General features: G+C 40.7%; 1 protein-coding gene across 1 annotated transcript in view; it reads right to left on the bottom strand.

The window, feature by feature from the left end:
* Positions 1-252: 252 nt before the first annotated feature.
* The window catches only part of RFX4 (regulatory factor X4), a 68,003-nt gene continuing 44,585 nt past the window's right edge, over positions 253-23,670 (bottom strand). Inside the window, 9 exon segments of the mRNA XM_044277932.1 lie at positions 253-522; positions 2,870-3,008; positions 5,593-5,752; positions 15,568-15,726; positions 16,261-16,380; positions 18,942-19,059; positions 20,252-20,346; positions 22,188-22,332; positions 23,421-23,479. Coding sequence (XP_044133867.1) covers positions 253-522; positions 2,870-3,008; positions 5,593-5,752; positions 15,568-15,726; positions 16,261-16,380; positions 18,942-19,059; positions 20,252-20,346; positions 22,188-22,332; positions 23,421-23,479 — 1,265 coding nt within the window.

Raw genomic sequence — 23,670 nt, 5'->3', positions numbered from 1 at the left:
GGACAGTGTTAGAATAGAAATCAATTACTGTCTGGAACTGGCACCACACATGGTCAACTCAATGGAAATTATTAACATATAAAAGGCACCAATTGGCACCACATAGTGCTCTACAGTATCAATAAATTCTCTTTTGCTACAAGAATGTTTTTTTGTCCATTGTTTTAAAAAGATGTGTCCAATGTATGAATCCCTTCCACAGAATCTCAGGAAAAAGTTTTAATGGTTCCAAATATTCCCAAGCCACAGTCTTCATTTAGCCCACTGTGTGCTAGCTTCTCCATTTATATAGGCAAAGCCGGGGAAATGCTGCATGTGTTCATAGTCAGAGTTACGTCTTGTAGCCAGCGATGTGTACATGTCAGTAGAGCTTCCATATCTGGCAGAGTGCATGGTTGGATTAGTATAACAAGAGTTGCTGGATGCCACTTCTTGCCATCGTGGTGTCACCTGGCTTGGATGGAGTCTTGGAGTACTGGTCATGAGGCAAGGTTCCATCCGTGTCTGGCTGTTGAATGGATACTGCAAAAAAATTAAAGAAAAAATAATTATTTTATGTAGCATTAAAAATGACTCTAATTGGAATCCCATTGGCTTGAGGATTCATCTCCACATGTATTTGTCTACATGTACATGAAATTCTGATAATCTAGTTGTACAATGTATCCTTGTTTGGCCTATCTACGGCAGTGTAGATCAGCCTTTACAGCAGGGATGCTCAACCTGCGGCCCTCCAGCTGTTGTAAAACTACAACTCCCACCATGCCCTTCTGTAGGCTGATAGCTGTAGGCTGTCTGGGAATGATGGGAGTTGTAGTTTTGTAACAGCTGGAGGGCCGCAGGTTGAGCATGCCTGCTTTACAGTGTATGTCTTGACAATCAAACAATTGGTCAAAAACCATAAGTTGTATCTAATTTGGGAACATTTAATTATAAATGGCACCCAAAAAAATTGCATTTGGTTCCTAAAAATTCTAGGTTTGGGACTATGTTGAGGTATTCTGGATCTATGGGAATTCAGGACCATAAGATAAAAGTGATCGCCTTGCCATGCATCACCTCCAACAAGCTGACTTGGCACAGTCTCACTACTGGGAGCCCACACAATTAGTTTGAGAGGCACAGTGTATAACCATGACAGCTGCCCACTGCTCCCTTTGACCAGGTTCTAGGTCTAAACAAACACAGCAGGGTTCCAATTGGGGTACCTCTGTCTATTGGTTAAAAAACACATACATGCAAGGGTTGGCCAAAATCTGACCAAATGTTAACACATATTTTTATAAAACTTGATGCTGTAAACAGTCTCTGTTTATGAAGCATGGATTCATATTGTCTTGTCTCATATGGATCGCTTGGCTCTTACCGGGCTTCACTATATTCTATTTGCCCTCTAGCTATTACAGTTCAGCTTATAGATCCTTATAGTAGCAATTATATTTCGTAAAAAACTATAACATTTATATATACATGTTTCATTCACATTTTTATTTATATATTTAAGGCTACACACTTTACAAACCAGATCTATACTCCACACCCTTTACATAAGCTGTAACCATTGTGAATAAGTCACTTGTCTTGGGTTCGACAGCTTTCCTACTTATCTACAAGTTAGAGGATTGTAAAAAGTAGACAACAGCACAGAGATGTTTTATTTCTCCAGCTTCTCAGTCACAGCTGTGAATGTCAGAAGTTTAAAGGACAAAAAATATATTCTAAAAATAATACAGACTGTAAGTAACTTGTGCTGTATAATAAATGCTATTATGACGGGAAGATGGAAATTTTTGTCATCATGGGTCAGCTAATTGAAAATGACTCATTACTTTTCTTTTCCTCTAGCTTTCGTGAAGAGACCATTGAAAGACAATGTTTTAAGACCGTGTTGCTGGCATGCGTCTGACCAACTCTCCAGTGAACTCTCTATTCAGTCTTTACAAGCCATGCCATCTGCACAGATGTTGGCATGTTGCTGCCTCTGTCACCTCTCACACTGAGCATCCGGTTTAATGAAGGATATTTGGGCTCTGTGTTCCTAGTGATCTTCGTTGATAATAAAGGCGATACTTGTTGTGCTATTCTTGACAGGAAATTACCATTTTTCTGGTGCAACAAGCTCTAAGCTAGCAAAGAGTATTAACCCGTTAGTAAAAGTTGGGGTCAAATGTCAATAGGCTTATAGAGTTCATCGGCAATGTATGATTAAAGAATTATATAGTGGCTTAACATTAAAAATGTATTTTAGAGCACACTTAATAGGCTAATGTTTCCCGTTTTCTGTAGATTGCTTTACAATTTTGTATGTAGACTGGGGTAGGATCAGCAGAGTCATCTCATCATTAGGTGGGATTTAATGACAAAACACATCTCTACTGTACTGCTGGAGTGGCTTTCCATTAAAAAACGAATATTGGGGGGGCACATACAGTAGGCTGATGTTTCTAGTTTTCTGTAGCTTACTTTAGAGTTTTTCGATGTAAACTGGAATAGGATCAGTAGAGTCATCTCATTAGAATTGGGAGTGGATTAATGGCAAATCACATCTCTATTATACTGCTAGTGACCCGGATAAGGCAGGATAGCAGCACTATACCCACAGCTTTCCTGTCACTCCCTGGTTTCTGGGGAAGGGACTTCTTCTCATTAAGGAGAAGGTGTTAGTTTATTGACATTTTCTATACATTTCTCTATTAACTCACATTCATTGCAGCTGCACTGTCTATACAAATATTGCTAAAAGTGTAGTGTCTCCACAGCCCACAGGGGAGTGAGTTTGATGTGCACCAACTTAATAGGGTGGTCCTCCTAAAGGTATGTCATCAAGCTTAGCATGCATACTACTTCAAATGATTGAACAGGTACCAACCTGAGACGAGCTTCTGTGATACGCCGTATAATGAAGTGGTGCGGTAATCCCAGATTCATGTGGCAGAGATGTATATTGTGATGCAATTGGAATTGGATTCTGGTTGCTGTAGGTTCCATAATTATAACTACCTGTGTACCTGAAAAAAATAAATTTCTAATTTATGCAAAATTATGGGGTAATCAGATCATTTTATTAAACAATTTTTTAAAAACCATACGCTAAAACCCTTACCATACAATATAAAGCGTGCATAGTCCAACATTACATCCAATTAGAAAATATGTCATGGCATTCCCACACACTAGTCTTGATCTCCTTGTGCAGGAGCAAGATGCCTCTAAATAAATTAGGCGCATCTCTGGCACTCTGTGCACCAGAAGTCCAAATCTACGCCAGCTAGGAGCTGGCGCAGACTTGAGCTATAGCTTACACCAGTTTCTGGTGTAATTTATAGTAAATCCGGCGGGCTGTGGTAAGCCCCTACCTTTTCTACATCATCAAGAAGCTCAAAACATTGCAATAGTGGCATAAAAACATTGATAAATGCCCTTCAATGAGTCTAATATCAAGTAAAGCCTGGGTTGGCAAATGTATCCGCATGCACAACAACTCCAGCCTAATAATACTATTCATCCTACTAATAAATTCCTTCCTAGTGGGCAGACTAGATTGTATCCAATGATGAGCAAGGGTCTTACTTACCTTATATAAATATGTAGAAAAAGCTAATTCTTATATACTCTATGCCCCAGAAATAACTGCAAAAGCCTCTAGGCCTTGCACAATGTTAATTTGGGAATTAAAGGAATAATTCAAGTAATGGACTAATCCCAGAATTGGCCATCACTAGCTGATTGGCAGAGGTGTCAGACCGTAGCCAATCAGATAGTGATGGGCTATCCTTGAAGATAGGCCATCACTTAATAAAAGGTGGACAACCCCTTTAAGGCAAGCACTTATGACCACTGCTTATCTGAAACTGGACTCACATCACATTCCCATGTATGTTTGATTCCCAATGGGAATTTCCATTTAAAAAAAATCTGAAAACAGATATTTACAGATTAAAGGGTTTCTACCACTTCGGTGTCACATATTTAGCTGTCAGACACTAGCGATCCGCTAGTGTCTGCTCTGCCCAACCATCCTAATATAATTGCTTTTGGGGCAGCCGTTTTGCTAAAAAAAGAACTTTTATTAATATGCTAATGAGCCTCTAGGTGCTATGGGGGCGTCATTAGCACCTAGAGGCTCCGTCTACCTTCAGAAACTGCCGCCGCCCAGCGCGTCCCTCCAGCCCGCCCATCTCCTCCTGAATGCGATCCTCCTTGTGAGCGCCTGTATTCGGCGCATGCGCATTGAATGTCTGACAGCTTCCCTGCTCAGACATCTCCACTGCGCCTGTTCCTCGGAGCACTATGGCGTCATCGCGCAGGCGCAGTGGAGATGTCTGAGCAAGGAAGCGGTCAGACATTCACTGCGCATGCGCAGAATACATGCACTCACAAGGAGGATCGCATTCAGGAGGAGATGGGCGGGCTGGAGGGACGCGCTCGGCGGCGGCAGTTTCTGAAGGTAGACGGAGCCTCTAGGTGCTAATGACGCCCCCATAGCACCTAGAGGCTCATTAGCATATTAATAAAAGTTCTTTTTTTAGCAAAACGGCTGCCCCAAAAGCAATTATATTAGGATGGTTGGGCAGAGCAGACACTAGTGGATCGCTAGTATCTGACAGCTAAATATGTGACACCGAAGTGGTAGAAACCCTTTAAAGAAATGAACCCCTTACTCCTGCCTTTTTTTGTAGTGATCTAAATCAATTGGAAATAAATGCTACAGAGCCGCCCCTAAACTGTGCATTGAAGGCATGTTTGGAAAAACTGGAAAAATAACGACTCTGGCAGACCAAATTTCTCTTTGAGCTGATTAAACGTTAGATACCTACTCTAGAAATATAATACTCTTTCCTTCCCATAGAGAATAGAACCCATCCAATCGAAATATTTCTAGTAGTTTAGGATTCCACCACAAGGGAGTTACAGACATGTACCCATTGATTTACATCAAATGTTAAAATTTGGTCCAAGTTTTAACCATTAGACAGACAGTAGGAACTCCCGATTCCCAGTCTAACCTGCCTCCATAACAGCAAATAGCGTCTGACGCCCATTAACCAGACCTGTCCATTTCCCTGAGGAACTCAGCTAATCCAACTAACCCCAACTCTGAACATTATGTAGCTGTGCTGCTATAAAGTACTGTAGATCCAGGTATTTGAGGAATCCAGATTATTCCTAAGGAGGAATCCAGATTAAGGAGGGGATATAGTGATTGGGGCAATAAAATAATTTTTTGAAAGTTACCACACCCAATCTGACATAATTTACACCATATACTAATCATCCCAGAGAATCTAGGAAGTAGATGAACATTATCAGGAGTAGTCAAGGGGCCTATGAAGTAACACTAATGCCTTGAGATATTTGAGGCTCTGGACAACAAGTATGCCCCAGTTGAATAAGATGAGGAATCGGGAAAGAAGAACCTTTGTCTCAGTTTATTCAGAGACCAGATCTGTTCCCAAACTTGGAGATAGTGCTCATAATGGAAGTTACAGAATGTGCCAAATCTTTAAAATATACAACATATCATTGCATAAAGTGATAGACGTTCCTCCCCACCACTACTATTGGTACCCCTTTTTTTCAGATTCTACTTACCCATGTTCCTCTCGGTGTGGATAGACAGGTATTCTGTGTGTGACAGTTGTAGGCATGTGTGGACTTCTCATGCAGGGTAACTGCTGTGTATTCTCTCCTGGTCCATTGGCAGCTGTGGTGACAGTATAGGTCAGTGACCATGTGTATGACTGCGTTGCACCTGTAAAAATTAGTACTATATTATGAATCTTAACCATTTTGGGTGGATCTTCTTCCAGAAACTAGATTTATGACTAGGGACAGGACAAACTGTTTTGTTGCCCAAACATACGGTTTTAGAATTCGTCCCTCCACTCTGGAGTGCAGCACATTTTGTTGGGTGGACAGTTCATTTAACTGCCTCCTCACCCCCTGTACCCTCTTCCTTTCGTACCAGTCTGCTGCAGAGAAAAGTAGTATTGCATAATGGCCATGTAGGTGAACTTATAAATCCAGGGTGTACAGTGACTTATCTCATGCAGCATGTTGCGATACAATCTTGTACTTCAAAAGTGCATGCAATATATATGTGTATATTGTCTGTGAATATTAAATTCAAATTCAGGGCAAAAGAATATATAAAAAAAAAATCAATATCATAAAACACTTCAATCACATATCAAATGTAATTTTGTTATAACCCAATGGGGACAAAAATTGCATGTAATTTATAATTAACATCAAATTATAAGTCATATGTTGAATTGTTTGTGATCACCATATTGGCATAACGTGAAGTGAATGAAGTACGCATTAGACCCAATAATGCATGACATCTGGTTGCACAAATGTGGTTAGGTAAGAATGGTTCCCTTTTAGCGTCCATGCATATAAACATGTATGGATCTATAATACAGGGTGGTCCAAAAGTATGGAGACAACTTAATAAATGGAAAAGAGTGGTTTGGAATGCCATCCTGTGTGTGGCATGTTGCTAAGGGGAAGTGGGCAAATCTGTGAGGGGCAGTGTCTAACATGGTGGCCATTTTGAAAGCTGCCATCTTGAAACCAAGTTGATATTTTCAAATGGTATGGAGTGCATGTGACATATGTATCTGTACGAGGAACCCGGCACCCTAACAGACCACCCATTCTCCATGGCACAGTTGACAAATTGCTTGCCAGATTTCACCAAACAGGTTCTGTGTTGGACCTGCCAAATATGGGTCCCCTTGCAATTGCTCTGACACCCATTCGTCCTTATTGAGATGATGCAGCAACTGAATCTTGTATGCCATTTGTGTGTAACCAGTATCTGCCCGATGGTGGTTCAACTTATCCCGCTCCCCTGTGACAGACAACAGGTGCTACAACATACCTCCCAACCGACCCAGATCCGGCTGGACAGTCCCGGATTTCAGTGGCTATCCCGTGGTCCCGGAACGGGTGAGGTATATCCCACTTTCAGGCAGCTGTCTCGGCTTCCATAGGATGCAGAGACAGTTGCCTGTAATGATGAAGCAGAGAGTTGCTTTGTTTGCACCAGTTTTTTTACATCCACTTTTTGGTGGGTCCGATACAGAACCTATTTGCCAAAAATTTGGCAATTTTCCAACTATGCCATGGCGGATGGGTGTTATTTTAGGCTTCCAAGCATTGAAATCCGCAGCAATGACTCAGGTACTGTGCTCCCCAGAGATCAGCACAATCTCTGTCGTCTCCAAACATGTTATTTTAGCCTACTTTCACACTAGCGACAGGACAGATCCGACAAGCTGTTCACCCTGTCGGATCCATCCTGCCGCTATTTCGCCGTGCGACCGGACTGCCGCTCTGTCCACATTGACAATAATGGGGATGGGGCGGAGCTCCGGCGCAGCACGGCAGTGCACGGGGAGAGGCCGCCGGACTAAAAGTACTGCATGTCCGACTTTTTAGTCCGGCGGCTTCTCACTGCGCACTGCCGTGCTGCGCCGGAGCTCCGCCCCAACCCCATTATTGTCAAAGGGGACAGAGCTGCAGTCCGGCGGCACAGCGAAATAGCGGCAGGACGGACCCGACAGCGTGAACAGTCTATCGGATCCGTCCTGCCGCTAGTGTGAAAGTACCCTTAGCAGCCATATCTGTGTCTGTAACAAAGAGAAAATTGTTAATAAGTCTGGCAGGAATAAAGGTAGGTCACATATAAGCACATCAAATTCTCTATATACATATGTCACATGCACCCCTTGAAATTTGAAAATATTGACTTGGTTCCAAGATGTCTGCTTTTAAAATTTAATACATTTTTTATTTTATTTATTGCTTCATATATATTTTGAATCTTATGATTTTTGAGCTACTTGGACAGCCCTGTGTGTATTTGTCTGCGTAGAATCAGGCCATTATGAAGTGAAGACCACATTTTCTCCCCTTACAGGAAGGATTTGGCTGTGCGGACCACCCAGCTAGTTAGCTCATTAGTATTTACTTATGTAAATGAGTTGGTGAAAAATGTCAAATGCCTCAAACAATAGAGGCAATAAGAGCTATCATTTGCATTCCTTTAAAGGCTTATGTATATACAGCCAACCAGAACAGTCAGTGACATCGGTGCGCATGACAGATTTCTAATGGAAACTGGGAGGGGGGAACGATGGTTACTATCTGATCGCAGCATGATAAGCCAAAGTTTATAACTACAAAAAAGTAGAAAAAGTCATGAAAAGTAGTATTTGCATTAATATACCTTTGCAAAGGATATTATTCTACCTGTCTATCTACCTGTCTATCTATCTACAGGGCCATCTTTAATGCGGGGCAAAAGGGGCAGCTGCCCCGGGCCCAGTTGCTCCTGGGGGGCCCAAGGCAACTGCCTCTTAAGCCCCTCTGGCCACTGGAGGACCTTTCATGGGTCCATACTTTATTAACTAAGTAGCAGGACATGTAGGGATACATGGGGGATGTCCCTGCACTTACTACTATTTCTGGGCGCCGCTCCGTTGTGCCGCTGTGGCTCCCGTTACAGTCTTGCGCGCTGTATGCTAAGTAACAGCATCGAAACACCAGGGAGGAGACATCAGCTTTTCTCTGTGGGCGTTACTTCTCCCTAGCGGTGTCCAATCGCAGCGCAGAGCGTCACAGCCAGGGAGAAAAAAAACTCACCTTCTCCCTGACTAGTACTGGTTGGCTGAGATTCATCGACCTTCATCAATCAGTCCCTGCAAGGTATGCTATTCAGGGACCAATGCACAGGCAGGTTTATACATGCTGATGTGGGGTGGGGGCAGTTGGAGGGGATTATTTACATAGCAGGACCTGGAAGGTTAGAGAGTTAAAGGAATTGGCCACTTTCTGGTTATTGTTGACCAATGTGAATATAAGATGATTATATGACGCTTACTAATATTTCTATATTTCATAGGGTACACAAAGTCTTTTGTGCTGTCCACACAGAGGTCTTGTCCATAAAATGGCTGCTGATGGAGGGACATGTGACCAGGCAGATCACCTCCATGTGATGTCCCCTCCATTCAGACACACTGCACCTGCCATCTGCACTTGTTCTGTTTGTCGTTTAGTGCAGGTGCAGTGTGTCTGAATGGAGGGGACATCACATGGAGGTGATCTGCCTGGTCACATGTCCCTCCATCAGCAGCCATTTTATGGACAAGACCTCTGTGTGGACAGCACAAAAGACTTTGTGTACCTTATGAAATATAGAAAACGATGCAGGCTATATTAGTGTCATATAATTATCTTATATACACATTGGTCAACAATAACCAGAAAGTGGCCAACCCCTTTCAGTTTATTTAATGGGTGGAGCTCTGTGAAAAGGGTCATGGCCATGTGGGTACACAGAGTTAGTATTAGAGAGGTGATCTATGCCCTGCCGCCATCCTGCTTGCCATGAGTTATCAGTGTACAAAACAAAGCAGGTAACTAAACCAGTGTGATTGAAGTGAAGTGTCTGATTTTTGTAGCGTATTGTTAAAAGAACAGTATATAACTTGCACTATGTGTGAAATATGTCAGACCATGTCAGAGGTGTGTGCAGCATGTGTCCAGTGTGTCAGAGGTGTGTGCAGCATGCGTCCAGTGTGTCAGAGGTGTGTGCAGCATGCGTCCAGTGTGTCAGAGGTGTGTGCAGCATGAGTCCAGTGTGTCAGAGGTGTGTGCAGCATGTGTCCAGTCTGTCAGAGGTGTGTGCAGCATGCGTCCAGTCTGTCAGAGGTGTGTGCAGCATGCGTCCAGTGTGTCAGAGGTGTGTGCAGCATGCGTCCAGTGTGTCAGAGGTGTGTGCAGCATGAGTCCAGTGTGTCAGAGGTGTGTGCAGCATGTGTCCAGTGTGTCAGAGGTGTGTGCAGCATGCGTCCAGTCTGTCAGAGGTGTGTGCAGCATGCGTCCAGTCTGTCAGAGGTGTGTGCAGCATGCGTCCAGTGTGTCAGAGGTGTGTGCAGCATGAGTCCAGTGTGTCAGTGGTGTGTGCAGCATGTGTCCAGTGTGTCAGTGGTGTGTGCAGCATGTGTCCAGTGTGTCAGTGGTGTGTGCAGCATGTGTCCAGTGTGTCAGAGGTGTGTGCAGCATGTGTCCAGTGTGTCAATGGTGTGTGCAGCATGTGTCCAGTGTGTCAGAGGTGTGTGCAGCATGTGTCCAGTGTGTCAGAGGTGTGTGCAGCATGTGTCCAGTGTGTCAGAGGTGTGTGCAGCATGTGTCCAGTGTGTCAGTGGTGTGTGCAGCATGTGTCCAGTGTGTCAGTGGTGTGTGCAGCAAGTGTCCTGTGTGTCAGAGGTGTGTGCAGCATGTGTCCAGTGTGTCAGTGGCATGTGCAGCATGTGTCCAGTGTGTCAGTGGCATGTGCAGCATGTGTCCAGTGTGTCAGTGGTGTGTGCAGCATGTGTCCAGTGTGTCAGTGGTGTATGCCACATGTGTCCAGTGTGTCAGTGGCATATGCAGCATGAGTCCTGTGTGTCAAGTGTTGTATGTGTTCAGTGTGTTAGAAGTTATATCAAGATAGCTTCATAGTATAATAATGCGATGTGGCCACGTTTAGCCTCTGAGGGGCCTGCTGATTTTAAGCCCCAGTCTGGTCCACTCACACCTGATTGTCATCCCATTGATTGAAAACTTCTGAATCTAATTTCATCTTCAGATTATCTGCTAGTCCTAAAGGTTCACATACTTTTGCCACTCATAGACATGTGATATTGCAGGCATGGCCAACCTGCGGCCCTCTAGCTGTTGTAAAACTACAACTTCCACCATGCCCTGCTGTAGGCTGATAGCTGTAGGCAGTCTGCGCATGCTGGGAGTTGTAGTTTTGCAACAGCAGGAGAGCCTCAGGTTGGCCATCCCTGTGATTTTGTATCATTTTCCTCAATAAATAAATTGGTTTGATCTGGTTATCTTTATCTACCCAATAGGTCTTCTACTGTACATGGTGTATTAACTTCCAGTGATTTCTTGTATACACCATTTTCATCAGAAGTTAACTAAGAAAGCAATTAATATTGAAGAATTTAAAATGACTACTAGGTGTGTTTCAATCGGTGGAGCACAACCTCGGGCCCCCCGTCTTGCTGCACAGAAACACAGCTGATCGTCTGCCTCTGCGATCACCTGTGTTTCCGACCTCAAAGCCACATGCCGCTGGATTAAAGCTCCTGCTATCTAGTAGGAGCAGGTCGGGTTCCCAGTTATCAGTGATAATCAGCGACCCTGCAGGGAAGACAGAAATGGTTTATTACCACTTCCACCTTCTTCTTTCTTCTGCACATAGCAATCCATGAGTGCTATGCAGTGAATTCAGGAAGCAGATGTTCCACTGCCTCTGTTGGACCCGGTGATCACATGATCGCCAGGTGTCTCAGAGGCAGAGCAGAGCTGCAGGGTCTTAGCAGACCCTGATCATCTCTGCCTGTGTACAATGCCCCCACAGGTGGCTGTTTTCACCTGTAACTGGGGCTCATTTGGATGTGGAGTGGAAAATACAAAAAAAACTTTAGTGTCTCCAGAGGTCTTTGTAAAAATAAGTTCAAAAAATATATAAATACAAATAAAATTTTAAAAAATAAAACACACGCCCACAGAAAGTCGCTATTATCGCCACTTGGGGGACATGTTATGTGTCAAAGATAAATATAAAAAAATATAATAAATATAAATAAAATAATAAAAAATAAAAACGCACACTCCAACCGAAATAGATGTCATTATCACCTCTTAGCAGACGTATTATGGGCCAAAAATAAAAGTAAAAAAATATAATAAATTACAAATAAAATAAAACTGCTCACGCCAACAGACATTGTCACTATTATCACCTCTTAGGGGACGTAATAAATAAATACGTTTAAAAATAAGTAAAAAACACCAACCAAAACTGTTGCCAAAGTTGGCCAGTTCACACGAAACTATACGTATTATATAGCTAAACGACTGAGACAAAATAGGGAACTTATTTTAATAATTTATTTTGGTGTCAATTTGCATATTTAAATAATAAGGAGCTATAGTTTCAAAAGAATTACTTTTTAAAAATGTTTGCAGTTTTCCCCAAATAAATGAAAAAAAAACATAAAAAAGTCCTATGTGATGTGATGTCGACGGTAATAACCAATGATCACCATCCTCTGCAGTGAAGGAAGGCATTCATTTCTGAATGGGAGGCAGCATAGCAGGGAAGGAAATGTCACCACTTCAGCCCCTATTACACTGCATGATATTCAGCCAATTATTGGAAACAAGTGTAATAGAACTGAATGAGGGAGGAATTACTATGGAAGCGATCATTCCTTCCCCATTTACTTTGCATCAGCCTGTGTAATAGGCCAATGCAAACAAGCATTTATCAACATTTTTTGTGGCCACTTGAAATAGAACGATGAGACAATGTGGCCCTAAGAGCAAAAATGGTTGTGTACCCCTGGTTTAAAGTGCATTGTAACTTCTTGTAACATGTCAGAAGTTTTGCTCACTAAAACGAAGGGTAGTGCTCATCTGAGCACAGTTCTTTTGGCTTTCATCAGCTCTGCTTAGCTCTTCCCTGCTTAGCGTACTGTGAACACATTCAAAGAAAGTATACAGGGTCTGAAGACCACATGCTCTGCTCAGAGTTCATATGACACATCCAAAGTTTTATAAAAGTTTAGTTACCCTTTATAGGGATTGTCATAGGGAACATCCTTACCAACATGCCCATTTGAAGGCCATAAATGTTTTATCGTTGTAGGCCCCACTACTGAGACCCATACATATCTCCTGAAGGGGGGGTTCTCTTATGTCTCATGGTCTGCTGTTTTCAGAACTTCCATAGAAGTGAATAGAAAAAGCTGCACATCCATGTCACCTCACAATTCACAGCAATCAGCATCAGGTGGAATGGGGTCAGGTGTGAGAAACCCCTCTGAGTGGATGTGCCAGAAACATCTTATAAGAGGTGTGCCATTAGAAAAAAAAAATTTTTATTTTTTTAAATCACATTTTTATATACATATTTTTCATTCTTGTTGATTTTTATTTTATTTTATTTTACATCTTGCTAACCTCTAGGCCTAAAATATGTTGAGACTTTCTGTATGCCTAGAAATCATTACCATACAAGTCAATGTGGTCAGCTCCTTTCCATTGTGTCTGTGGCCCATGTAGCTGCTCTTAAAAGACAGGAAGTATTGATATATTGTTGTCCTAGTGACCAGTGTGAAAACTGCACAATTTTAAGATTTTTTATTGAATATAGGTAATAACATGGAAAAATTTAAAATGAAATCACCCAAAATTCTAAAAAAAAACATATGTTTAGCATGAAAACGTGATTTTAAACAATAGGTCACTTTCTGATAACACATTCCCTTTAAGGCATGTCCAGTGTATGTCATAGAGGGGAGTACCTGTTAGAGCCCCCCCCCCTCCTTTATGTGGAGAACCACTAATTAAGAGCAGCTTCCACTTTGGTGGACCCAGTTTGCTCATATATATATCATGTGTTTGACTATTCGTTTGAATGAAAGGCATGTAATGAGTATATTTCCCTGGCACAGCACCTCTAGTGCTAACATCTGATTGTCAGAGATTACAGAAGCTAGACCTGTGGGGTGTCTATCGTCAGGGTGTCTATCTTCAAAGTATACCTTCTTTTTGCATAAATAAATCCAGAATATTAAGAAACATCATATGGGATTCTGCTCTTACCTGTCTTAGGGCAGAGTCGCCCTACAAGAATTGCTTTAGGGCTCAAACCTCATGTAAATTTCTACAGTTTTTTGGGGGGAGGGTGTTTTTTTTAAATATTATTTCCCCGACCCCAAAAATATATATGCTCTTAATTTCTTTACAAGTATATTCTAATCTTGTTGATATTTCACATCCTAATTCTTAAATTTGTAGTTTTTAATTATTATATTATATATTAGTATATTATATGATTAATATTGAGTCATTTTTATATACTGTATGTATGGTATTTGTATATGTCGATGTGATTTTCCTTTAAACTCACACAATGTAGACTTTAGTCCTTTTGAAAATCCATTAAGGTGCTTAAATACAGATCGTAGATTGAAAGGTTAAACTTGGTTCTTTCAGGTCAGGCCTGTATTTTATAATGTTTGCACTGTAGGTCACCACTTCTGAGTCCTTAAACATTTTACTGGAGGGTAAACTTGCCGAGAGTACCCAAACAAATAGCTCCCAAGTGTGAGAATGGCTCGGTGTTTTAGGCCGTAAAGTAAAGGCTCCATTGGAGGCCAGCAAGATAGATGAGCTGAATAGAAGCTGCGCGCATTTGTAATGGACAACAATGTCCCATCATAAGTTGTAGGCCGGGCATTGACCAGAAAGGCATACATCACAGCTCTATAAACAGCCAACTTAACAATACAGACATCCGTGGAATGTAAAGCAGAAACCTTTTGCCCAAGGGAAAGTACCAAGACAATAAAGGCAGCCTCATACTGGTGAATAGGGGTTTACATAGTAGACTGTAAAATGTTAAAACAGCATCACTTTACTAGAATCGCACCAGTTTTTGTGGGATTTTAGGTAATGTTCACACAAGTGTTTTATTTAAATGTATATGTCTATAATTATAAGAAAGGAACCGTTGTATTGATGGATCCCATTGATTTTTAATGAGACTGATTGCATAATGGTTCCTTTGTCATACACTTGCATTCATTCCTATGGAAATCTTTTTTCTTTATGGGTCTTAAAATAACAAATGAAGGGTATCTAAATAGTTATAGATGACAGACACAGTGAGTCCCAAGGGGTAACTTGCAGTTCTTTGACCACAACACAAAATGTGTAACAAGGCACCCAACTATGGTGAGTAATTTATAATATTGGGCCGAGCTACATTTGGGGACGTAAGGCTCCAGGGCTCAGGAATCATGCTAGCAACCTTCACGTTTTGTGAATAATATTGGTAGCATGGGTGTTAAATATTCTTATTTCCATTGGTGAAACATATCTTGATGTGAAGGAAGGAGATGCCAAGTTCAATGTATTTATCAACCAACATGAGAGGACTCATCTGTGTTAGTCTTCAACATGATCCCACCAACTACATGGCTGATTCCAGTCAGATAGATCTCATGTAATGGTCTTCCATGTTTTCCTTGCCCTTATGTAGAGCTATTTTCCAACATTTCCTCCTGGCATAATGCAGTCAAAAGAACTATATCAATAATACCTTAATAACACTAATATAAAAATTAACATAATATTGTAAACCTATGTAAGATATATATTTGCATAATCCCTTTTTTCTTAGAGTACCAGATAATAAGATGATCACAGGGTGTTCTACAGCTCGGTCCAGCAACTAGATCATTTCACCTGCTGGACAATCACCACAGTTTCCACAGACTGACTGTTTATATTATACATGGATGTCCAAGTCCTTTGAAAAGAGATGCTCTTCATAGCTCCACTGTAGCCTGTCTAATATATGAGGGTAACCCGTTTAATAAACTCAGACAACCTCTTTAAAACTATCAGTTCTAGTTTCATGAAACTAGGAAAAACTACCAAAGTAGAGCATGGTACACAATGCAAAAATGTTATGTGTCCTACCTGTTGTTACTGCCAAAGCACTACTCTCTGGAGAGTGGTTGCTCACAGGTGATATTGCTGACGTGAGGTCAATGGATGTTGAAGATGTGTTCGGTGAGAATGGAATTGGAGATGGTGTGGAAATTGCAGGTTCTGCTAGTATAATCTCCTCTGTGTCCTCTGAGAAAAAAAAAATAGAAACTCAATCAACTCATACAGTCTAAAAGTGCTCGTATAATAGTTATCAGCCAACCCCTATCTCTCCCAGCTCCCCTATACAGTATCTATATACTAATACACACCTGGCCATATATATTTTCAGTGGGGGAAGAGAAGAAAGCTGCTGTCAGAAACCTCTGGCAGTGGCTTATCTCCCGGGAGAATAAAAAATCAGGCACTGAAATTCAGACAGGAGCATCCCGTTCTCTATTGCCGAACCAGCTGTTTTTGGTGGAAATGGCCAGCAATCTACTCTGTTGTCTATGGAGACATTTACACTGTGCAGGTTGGATATCAACCCTTCAATTTTGTTTTTGTTTTTTAGATCAGTGGTACCACAATGTAGGGAATCCATTTTGTTCATAAGATTCCAAAGTATTAGTGTACTCAGTTACATCTCTAAAATATTACAGGTCAGATTCATATTTAGGCCTGATATGTATCACTACAATGTTATGTAACCTACTCTTAGTAGTCATTGAGCAACCCACTTACCGCTATGAGCTTCTCCTTTCATTGCCCTCATAAGCTCGTTGGCTCGCTCCTGGCAGTGTAATGACTCCAACAAATAAAGGACATAGTCATCAAACATTAAATGAATGAGGTGGAAAGAACCTGGTTAAAGGAAAGAAATTGCACATAAGATTTTTACATATTATCTCCGTACAATGAAGGAAGAAATTTGCAAATTAATCTTTTACATATCATCTTCATACAATGAAGACAAACATAAAGTGTCTGATATCATGTCATAAAGGTCAGGAAACCTCTTTAAAGGGGTTATACTATGATTGAAGAAACACATGAAAACCAGACATCATATAGCACCTGACAATCTCTTCCTAACAAAGCAAAAAACAGTCTTGTACCTCACAAGGATCCAGAGATCGACCCATTAATTACTCAAATTGCTCTGCTAGTTTTGTTTCAAGTTGGCAGTTCAGGTGGTGTGTTTTTTTCTCGGGGGGCTTGTCCTTTCTGCTGTAGCTCTTTCCCTGTAACTGCACCAGTTTCTAACAGAAGTTATCGTGACAGTTGAAGATTTAAACAGAGCGCGTGTGACCACCTCAGTGAGGTGGACAAGAAATAAGGAAAATAATAAACAGCAGGTGGTACTACACGGATATACAGTCAGGTCCATATATATTGGACATTGACACAATTCTAAGATTTTTGGCTCTGTACACCACCACAATGGATTTGAAATGAAACAAACAAGATGTGCTTTAACTGCAGACTGTCAGCTTTAATTTGAGGGTATTTACATCCAAATCAGGTGAATGGTGTAGAAATTACAACAGTTTGCATATGTGCCTCCCATTTGTTAAGGCACCAAAAGTAATGGGACAACTGGCTTCTCAGCTGTCCCATGGCCAGGTGTGTGTTATTCCCTCATTATCCCAATTACAATGACCAGATAAAAGGACCAGAGTTCATTCCAAGTGTGCTATTTGCATTTGGAATCTGTTGCTGTCAACTCTCAAGATAAGATCCAAAGAGCTGTCACTATCAGTGAAGCAAGCCATCGTTAGGCTGAAAAAAAAAAAAAAAAAAACATCAGAGAGATACCACAAACATTAGGCGTGGGCAAAACAACTGTTTGGAACATTCTTAAAAAGAAGAAACGCATCGGTGAGTTCAGCAACACCGAAAGACAATAACTATTGTGGATGACAGAAGAATTCTTTCCCTGGTGAAGAAAACACCCTTCACAACAGTTGGCCAGATCAAGAACACTCTCCAGGAGGTAGGTGTATGTGTGTCAAAGTCAACAATCAAGAGAAAACTTCACCAGAGTGAATACAGAGGGTTCACCACAAGATGTAAACCATTGGTGAGCCTCAAAAACAGGAAGGCCAGATTAGAGTTTGCCGAATGATATCTAAAAAAAGCCTTCACAGTTCTGGAACAACATCCTATGGACAGATGAGACCAAGATCAACTTGTACCAGAGTGATGGGAAGAGACCAGTATGGAGAAGGAAAGGAACTGCTCATGATCCTCAGCATACCACCTCATCAGTGAAGCATGGTGGTGGTAGTGTCATGGCGTGGGCATGTATGGCTGCCAATGGAACTGGTTCTCTTGTATTTATTGATGATGTGACTGCTGACAAAAGCAGCAGGATGAATTCTGAAGTGTTTCGGGCAATATTATCTGCTCATATTCAGCCAAATGTTTCAGAACTCACTGGACGGCGCTTCACAGTGCAGATGGACAATGACCCAAAGCATACTGCAAAAACAACCAAAGAGTTTTTTAAGAGAAAGAAGTGGAATATTATGCAATGGCCAAGTCAATCACCTGACCTGAATCCGATTGAGCATGCATTTCACTTGCTGAAGACAAAACTGAAGGGAAAATGCCCCAAAAACAAGCAGGAACTGAAGACAGTTGCAGTACAGGCCTGGCAGAGCATCACCAGGGATGAAACCCAGCATCTGGTGATGTCTATGCGTTCCAGACTTCAGGCTGTAATTGACTGCAAAGGATTTGCAACCAAGTATTAAAAAGTGAAAGTTTGATTTATGATTATTATTCTGTCCCATTACTTTTGGCCCCTTAACAAGTGGGAGGCACATATACAAACTGTTGTAATTCCTACACCATTCACCTGATTTGGATGTATATGCCCTCAAATTAAAGCTGACAGTCTGCAGTTAAAGCAAATTTTGTTTGTTTCATTTCAAATCCATTGTGGTGGTGTATAGAGCCAAAAATGTTAGAATTGTGTTGATGTCACAATATTTATGGACCTGGCTGTATTTTATTAAATAGCTTATTGGCTATACTAAATTTTTTATTATATGCAATTACAGAAATATTCAGAATCAGGTGCTGGTTTGAAAAATTAATATTTTTTGTGGCACAAACCCTTTAATTTCTACTGGACTCCTGACACAGCTGTGTGATTTGGGACCTGGTGCCTCAGGAGGCCCTCCTGACAAATAAAAATACATTAGTATTATAAATGCCCCATGCAAAGTGGGGGTGGGTCTAATTCAGATTTAGTATTGAAATCTAGGAACCTAAAGTTACATCTCATGGCAAACCATTGCTTTTACATCCACAATGACTTTGGTACTAGGTACAACCACTATGAGATATACAGATTCATTGCAACTGAGGTATGGGATGCTCCTTTCACTCCACAAACTTCAGAAGTTTAAACATACCAAAACTTGGTGCACTGTGTAACGTCATGTCCCGAATGACTCTTGTGCCAAAGCAAGACCAGATTAAGAGGAACTGCTGTGCCACCCTCTTTAATGACCCTGGTTTTTTGGACGCTACCTAGAATTTAAAACAAAAAATATTTTATAATAAAGATTAAGCTATTATTTTGATTTACCATTCACACAAGTCATCAGACTATTTCTATGCAATCTTTTTTTTTTAGCTTTAAATTAGAAAAATGAAGCATCATACTACCATTTTGTATATACACCTCCCATTCTGACCTATGTTCCTCCATGGTAACAGACTACAAACTCTGTCTGATCCTGCAGTCACACTTCCTTCTATCTCTTCCCTACTTTTAAGTATAATTTGGGCAAATTAGCAAGAAGTAAGGTACATCTGGAAGAGAGTAGGATTGCAGTCTGTTTAGCTTGAGCAAACTTTCAACTCTGATTTGATCCCTTACAAGCCAACAAAAACTGTGCAGGAATAATTAAGTTCAATGATCAAACCAGGCATGCTTTTAGTATAATAACCTAGATGAGCTAATGGTCATTAGAGTAATCACATGTATGGAAACTGCCCTAAAAGAAAATGTCCCTGTTGTCTATAACAGCCAATTAGAATTCAGCATTAATCGTCTTCATGGGAGTGTCTGAGATTCGAAAAACGGGTCTGTTCTATTTAGTCAGAAACTGTGTTGCTCTTGTCCAAGGGGTGAATGGGGTTCTGCACCTTCAAAGAAATGTGTTTTAGCTGCAGTATCGGATACAGCCTATGGTCAAGAGTGGTGCTGTTGAAACCACCCTCTAATGGAGAAGCAAATTCTAAATTGCTTAAAGGGAATCTGTCACCCTAATTTGGATTATTAGCTTCTGTAATACATGCATAGTACTTCAGATGACGACTCCAGATAACTATTTTTATTTCCCTACTGTTTCCATTACCCCATTGTCAGGACTCAGAGCTGTACTGAAATGCATTGTCAGGACTGCTGTGCTGTTCTAACATAATGGAGAGGACTGCAGAGCAGTCCTGACAATGTATTTTAATGCAGCTCTGAGCGCTGATAGCGGGGGAACGAGGGGCAGTAGGGAAATAAAAAAAGAATGAGCTGGACTCAATATTTGCAGTACTACTCATGTATTACTGTAGAAAACGGTCCAAAATTAGGGTGACAGGTTCCCTTTAACCATGGAAGTCCTAATCCTGTAAGTTTACCCCAAAATAGAGAATATAGATGCTTTTTTACTGAACTATACCATAAATATACTACTTTTAGATTATTAGACATGTGTAAACTCACCTTCACAACACATCTGTCCACCATGGAATCCAACCAATCAATGTATGATTCGATTGGTGACTGTTCTTCTAATAAATGGTCAAACTCCTGATACACTGAAGAACCAAAGGTTAAATGTATCAGTAAGACAGAACTGCTCAACGTAGATACTGGTCATTTCTTAGGGAATTGTAAGTTTTAGTTCCTTGTTAAAGGGGTTCTCCGTGATTGATTGATTAAAATGGCCACCTGCAAACTGTCCTAGAATCTGAGAAGGACTGGTTGCCACCAGTTGCAGAGCTGTCTAGAGGGGTTAGGGGTTGTGGCCTCACTACACACTACACTGCTCTACACTAGATGGCAATGATATGATCCTGCCTATGATATACCATCATGGCTTAGCAGCAAACTCACTAATGTGTAGTATAGGCAAGTGCCAGAGTGTCAAGTCCTGCTCACATTCTCGGACCGGTTTCTTTTGTCCATTTTAAATCATTCCCAGAGAACCCCTTGAACAATTTTTTTCACAATTTGTCAGTCAAGGGTGATCGTATGTAAAGGACAGGACTCGAAAATGAAAATAAAACTTCTTCTGGATGTTGAGTCCTTAGGCTCCCCACGCAAAAAGCCAACTACTACTTTAAAAGTTAAAAAAAGTTTGTACATACTTTTTTGTATGTATGTTGAGATTTTTATAATTTTATCATCGAAGTGTGTTTCTGACAAAGATTGGGCTGGGAATGGGAAGAACCCACGCTGTCAGCTTGATTGACAGGTCTCTTCCTATTTGCATATAGGGAGAAGCCTGTCAATCGAGGCAAGCTGGTAGGGTAGAATCCAGCGGGGGGACTATAGCTGTATGTAAACAGGGAACCTGTCTCCTGACAAGTTCTTTTTAAATTAGGAATGGGAATCCTGGAGAGAGACAGTCTGGTGTCAGGTCAGCTCTTCTTCCATGGGCCTCAATACCATATATTTCACTTATGTTAGCAGCAAATAAATTATAACAACGCAAAAACTAGTGCTGCAATCCCCCATAGACTCCCTATCATTACCATATTTTTTATGCCATGTAAATTTAGAAGCAATAGGAAGAGCACTAAAATTAACTCTTAAATTTCTGCCAATTTATGAGTCACTTCTGCAGTATTAAAGGAAATCTATCAGCTCCAAAATAGGTTTCAAAATAAGCATACCATGTAAGGTAGGTGCCCGGAAACATAACCATACCTTTCTTGTTGAAAATCCAACCCTCTATTACTGAAAACTGCTACTTGTCATTTTTATATAAATTAGTTTTTTGGTGCACTATAGGCAGGCCGCTCCATTTGGCGCACCATTTCTTTGTCAGTACCGCCACCCAGTGCCTCCCCCTCGTTTGATGGACAGTCCCTAAGATTTCAGAGCTAGTAGTGATGTTGTAGCGGAAGCCAGGTGCAACTGAGGGGAGTGACTCCTTCCACAGTACTCCTTCCACAGTGCACAGAAAAACCGTATTTGTATAAAAAGAAGCATTTATTAAAGGACTCGACTTTTACAAGAAAGGTGCAGTTATGTTTCAGGGCATCTACCCTACAAGGTGATATGTTTACTCTGAAACTGATTTTGGAAGTGACAGATTCCCTTGAAGGATACAGGCTGGACAGTTTATCAAAATAATCACAGCAAAAAACTTTTCTGACAAATTGAAAAATCATAATAAATCGAAAGCTTAGAATATTGATTGACTATGAACTGTAAAATGATGATAATCACAGTATCTGTACACATCCCTCCAGATAAAAAAAATAAAAATCATGGATGCTTCCATGTTTTTTTCACGAGCACTAAAATAATCTCTATTTTTATGGACTTAAAAAAATGTATGTACAGCTGCAGTGGTGATACTTCAATATTTAACCTTTCCAGGCCAATGCACCAATAATTCATATACACCATTACATGCTGTATCTCTTACATTGGATAATGAGTTTTCTGTGTTCATCTCTGGAATCTTCTATAGTATAAAGACTCTGTTTGGTAATGCTATTAAGGTCAACATTCCTCCAGTCTTCCAGCATCTGAAATGTGATATCGGCACTGTGTATAACCGTTCGTGAGGCCTGAAAAAAATCACACAAAATTTGTCCAATATGATGTAAATACTGTAAAATAATTGCAAATAAGATGCAAAAAAATGATCATGATATGGATGTATTTCTATGCCCATATTACACCATAATGAAATTGGCCTTCAGTAATAATTGATGTAAAAATATTACAATATCTACTTTTTATTACACATGTGGTGACAACCAAATCAATGCCAGCATCAGTGCAGCAAAACTGAGACTATAAAAAGCCATAGCAGGTTTACTAAATACTAAAAAGTCACATTGGGAAGGATAACTGGGAGGTCCAGGCATTCTAAGTAAATATAGGGAGTCCTTCAGTAAGTACCTCAATAAAATGTGGCTACAAAGAGTATCCTTCGCCCTGGAGGACCTAGCACATTCAGACATTACAATGTAATGCTTCATTTCTTCTGTGGTGGTGCTACAAGAATAACCCTTTTATTCCCTTTACTCACCCCGAAATATCTATATGTCACAGGTGTGTAAGAAGTGTATGGAGTGGCCTCAGGAGGGTGCCAGATGGGTACCTATTGTGGTAGGGAATTGAGATAACTCTAATCCCTGCCATTTAACTTCTTGATGACATGGTCAATAGCTATTGCAGCATCCGAATGTTTACACAGAGTGAGGGGACAATCGTAGGATTTAAGGCAGTGGTCAAGGCAGCTGGGCACCTTGTAAAGGCCCCTAGGCCTGTCATGTTAAGGCTCCTATTACACCCTACCTGTGGCAGGGTGCAATAGAATTATGGTAAAATCACCATCACTATAGTACAAGAGATTGCATGTTCAGGTGACTAAAAACCCGTTAAAACACTTTTAAATAAAAAAATGTTTAAAACCCCTGAACTGAAAAATAAAAATGTTATTGCTCTAGGAAGGCAAAAAGAAACATTTGAAAACATTGTTGCCAAAATTGGCCTGGTCTTGAGGGGGTTAAAGTTCATTCTGGGGGATAAAAAAATGTAACTTGGCACCAAACTCAGAGTATCCCACACTCTCTACTGGCCTGGGTTCACCGGAGACGGGTGGACTTTATGTTATTACTATTAAAGTGAATTACAGAAAAATACTTACTTGGCATAAATGGTTTAATGATGTCTGTCGTCGAAGAATTTGGGAAAATCTTTTTGACACTAGGAGAAAAAAAAGGTGAATAAAAATGTTTTATTTCAAGATTAAGACTGCATTAATTTAGTTCTACATGTGAACAGATGATCTATCTATCTATCCATCTGTATGTCTGTCTATCTCATATCTATCTAAATCTCTGCCATTATATTAACTATTATCTAACACCGAGTATCTCACACAGCCTCACATCAAA

This window comes from Bufo gargarizans, chromosome 2, assembly GCF_014858855.1.
Source record: "Bufo gargarizans isolate SCDJY-AF-19 chromosome 2, ASM1485885v1, whole genome shotgun sequence".
NCBI lineage: Eukaryota > Metazoa > Chordata > Amphibia > Anura > Bufonidae > Bufo > Bufo gargarizans.
The sequence above is the reverse complement of the archived record's forward strand: the minus strand, read 5'-3'. Positions and strand labels throughout refer to the sequence as shown.